We start from the raw sequence: 3,766 nt of genomic DNA, 5'->3' as shown, positions 1-3,766 counted from the left end.
CTGTTGCTGTTCTAGAACTGGTCCAGAGCAGTTGTGGAACAGGGCCACATCAGTTCTAGAACACAGCTGGTCCACATCAGCATTGCTCAGCTTCCAACTTGGGCATGTGTTGCTCTGAGAGCATGTATTTCACTTTGATCATATGGACTTTCCAGCTCAAGGTAAACACACAGAGAGATGTGAAGTGTGTTATGTTTTTATTAATATTATTATTATCATTATGATATTATTATATTATTATTGTCATCATTGCATCATTTGTATTGGAAAGCAAATAAAAGACTAGCATATACACAGTTCTACAATCATTCAGCAAATACATTCAGTCTGACAATGTCAACAGTACTGTGTTGTGTGTGTGTGTGTGTGTGTGGCTTTATAAATGTTATGAAACTTTTGTTTTAAAAATATGTCTGTGTAATACATTCAGTGTATTTGTGTGTCTAACAATGCATCATATTCTTGACAAATTATTACTTAGCATTGGATGCAATAATCCTGCATGTGCAAGAAATCGTAGCCTTTCACCGAAAGTACAGGAGTTGCATGAAAGGGATCCATTTCATGTTTTACATTAAATAGAAAAAACAAGTCAAGATTAAACATAGGGCAACATATAATTTAGCAGCACCAATAAGAACTTACTGTAATCTTCATAAACCTTGCTCTAGCCAGTGATAGAACATTTGATCAACTGTTTGGTTTGTCCTTGTGGAGCTCTAACAGGCTATACAGTTTTGCATGGTTTTGCATGGCATGTTTTGCAGGGAAGCTAAGTCTGCCAGGCTTTATGAGAAAACAAATAACCATTTGCCCTACAATGTCAAAATTATACTCTTAAAGGATATCATCTGTGCTTTAAATTGTCTATATTCATATGCACAGGCTACAGTAATAACACCAGAGGTATACAAAGCCAGAGACTGGTTGTCCCTTCTAGAGAACTCTATGAGTGGTTCTTGTGTGCGTCTTTAAAAATGTACCGTTCTGACTAAGCACTATTTGAGCGAATGTGAATGATGAAGTGTCTTTAAGTGTTGAGTGGTTTGCTGCTGCTTACTAAAAGACAGGTACCTGCATTTCACTGCTAAACACAGGCACAGAGGGATAAAGAAAAGTGTTGCATACTTCACAACTGCACTTATTAGCTAAAATGAGCTGGACAAGATGGCTTCCATCTCTTTAGTCATCTGACCATTTGCGGACGCCGCGTCCTCTGATGTAGTTATGGAGAAGCTTCAGCTCATCTAGCGCCTTGTTTATGGTGTCCTCTTCACTGATCTGATAGAAGACAGCGGAGAAAGGAAGGAGGGGGGAGGGTGATGAGAGAAGAGAGAGGGATAGAGATGCAGAGATGGAGGGATGGAGGAAAAGGGAGATGGAGAGAGAAAGAAAGTGAGGATGAGGGATAGAGAGACAAGTGAGGGAGGGAGGGAGAGGAGAAGAGAAGAGAAAGGGAGGCAAGGAGAAAGTAGCATTTATTAGTTTGTTTTTGATGGATTTGATCAACTACACAAACACACACACACACACACACACACACACACACACAGAAAGAGAGAAAACAAACCTATGAAATAATCAGAGAAGATGTGATGTAAATAACACACCTCTACAAATAAGTTGCACATTCCAGCAAAGTCCATCGGTGTGTGTATGTGTGAGTGTGTGTGTGTTTGTAGATATATTGGTCACATTTACCTTTTTTATGGCTTCATTAAGATGCTGAATCTGTAGTATTGCCCACTGTTTTGGTGTCCTTTTTTTGGTAGATGATAGCTACAAAGACAGAGTTTCAGCATGAAGTATCTACAGGTGCAAGCGTGAATTTCAATTTCAATATCTTTATTGGAGGATAATCCCTTGAGATGTAACATCTCGTTTTCAGGGGGGTCCTCAACAAATTGAATTGACACTTTTGCAGTACAAAGTCATTTTTCATTCATCAAAAAACACATTACCTCAATAAGTGGCATCTTTTCAGCTTTCTCACCCAATCTTTCACACTTCCCCTCATCCTAAAAAAAAGCACACACACATTCATTTAGCCCATTCAGAAGTTTTGGTTTAGTGTTAGAATAGTTTTAGTTAGTTTTAGTCACAGTCTGAAACGCTTGTACTGTATGTTGAAATATCATTCAGCCATTTAAAGTATCAGGTTCAGTATGGAGGGGAGCAAGGTAGCGTTGCCCAGGGCAACAGGATAACTCACCACACGGACACAGTCGTCCAGGTGTTGCATGAGCCCCATAAGGTCCACGAGTGGACCCCTGTGATCGCCAACGTCTTCGTTCTCTTTAAGGCCCAGCTTCTCCCGGAGAACACGCTCATAGAAGCTAACAACTCGGAACATGACACAGCCATGAAGATTTCGCTGTTATGAGAGGGGAAGATGGATGAAATGTAAAAGATCACTTTGTTATTATTATATTAATCATTATATTAGTCACTTTATTTATAATAATCATCATTATTATTATTCACTTTTCCATAAGACTGGAGGTACAATTGGAAATGAAAATAGTTTGTATCACTCTTTGAGTAAAACTACATTAAAAGTGTAATTTCATTTTAGGTTATTAACCATTTTTATTATATTATTGGACTGTAATATGATCCAAAATATCCCTTACCCATCTTCTTATTTGCATAAATTGATTCATGTTGAGAAGAATTCTCCAATTATGTGCTGAACTCTGGGGGAAATGAAAATCAACACTTGATCATAATGCTCAAAACAAACACATACCTTTCCCCTACATTTGTACTAAAACCTACAAATGCTACAAACGCTATCTGTTTTCTCAGCAGCTTTCACAATCAGAGGAAACAACTGTTGTTTGTGGTCAGTTAAGTGTGAGTTGTGAATGCAAACACACACACACACACACACACACTGTCCGTAAGCACACGACTGTCATACCTTGGCAAAGAGTTATTAAGGCATCTGCAGAGCTACCCTTGCATGTATTTCCTGTTTGCCTTTGCATTTATGGATTTGACACAACATCTCTCAAAGCAGCATGCCATACAGTGACACACCTTCCCTCCCGTCAGCCCTAGTTTCAAGCACACTGTGAACCAAACGATTACTGACTGATGAGCTCACAAAACGCATGCCACAAAATGCCGGTCTGTGAACCAAATGATCACTGACTGAGCTCACAAAACACATGCCACAAAATGCCGGTCTGTGAACCAAATGATCACTGACTGAGCTCACAAAATGCATGCCACAAAACGCAGTACTCACTATGTTGTGCACCACGGTCTGAGCCAACTTCTGGAGCGCGTCGGTGTCCATGCAGAGTTCACGGGGAACACAGTTGGGGGTGAGTGCAGTCGCCGCGCGGCCCCAGGACACGACCGTCGCCAGGAGTAGCAGGGCCACCAGCAGCCCTCTCTGCAGCGTCCCACGCATGGCGGTGGAGTGATGAGCTCGGCAGCCACGGATGGTCTCTCTCAGTCGCTGCTGTCCGATCTCGTTTTCCTTCAGACATGCACGCCTGCCGACACACCCTTCTTATTCTTTTGTACTTCTTACTCACTTTTTCTCTCTCTCACTCACTCTCTCTCTCTCTCTCTCTCTCTTTTTCTGTCTTTGTATTGCTCTCACCTTCTCTTTGCTCAGGTATTTATATGTGCCAATTTCCTCATACGTCATGTCAACCCCCAACCTCCATGCTCACTTTCCAACCACAACTTGGAAAAAAGGAAGGACAGAGAGAGAGAGAGAGAGTCTCTCATTCACCAGGATATATACTGT

General features: G+C 41.0%; 1 protein-coding gene across 1 annotated transcript; it reads right to left on the bottom strand.

Moving 5' to 3' along the window:
- Positions 1 to 271: 271 nt before the first annotated feature.
- Positions 272 to 3,506, bottom strand: si:ch211-266a5.12 (uncharacterized protein LOC557488 homolog). Its single transcript, XM_048235386.1, has 6 exons — positions 3,254 to 3,506; positions 2,634 to 2,696; positions 2,213 to 2,374; positions 1,962 to 2,018; positions 1,702 to 1,779; positions 272 to 1,281 (listed from the first exon to the last, which is right to left on the bottom strand). Exons 1-6 carry the CDS (start codon positions 3,419 to 3,421, stop codon positions 1,183 to 1,185), a joined length of 627 nt encoding a protein of 208 aa, XP_048091343.1. The 5' UTR covers positions 3,422 to 3,506; the 3' UTR covers positions 272 to 1,182.
- Between the last annotated feature and the right edge of the window lie 260 nt (positions 3,507 to 3,766).

Source organism: Alosa alosa, chromosome 23, assembly GCF_017589495.1.
Source record: "Alosa alosa isolate M-15738 ecotype Scorff River chromosome 23, AALO_Geno_1.1, whole genome shotgun sequence".
NCBI lineage: Eukaryota > Metazoa > Chordata > Actinopteri > Clupeiformes > Clupeidae > Alosa > Alosa alosa.
This window is presented reverse-complemented; position numbering and strand designations above follow the sequence as displayed.

Coding starts and splice junctions, on each gene's coding strand:
- si:ch211-266a5.12 (XM_048235386.1), bottom strand. CDS start 3,421: ATGCGTGGGACGCTGCAGAGAGGGCTGCTGGTGGCCCTGCTACTCCTG. Junction 2,375..2,633: donor TTATGCAAATAAGAAGATGG/GTAAGGGATATT, acceptor CTCTCATAACAG/CGAAATCTTCATGGCTGTGT. Junction 2,019..2,212: donor TGGACGACTGTGTCCGTGTG/GTGAGTTATCCT, acceptor GCTTTTTTTTAG/GATGAGGGGAAGTGTGAAAG.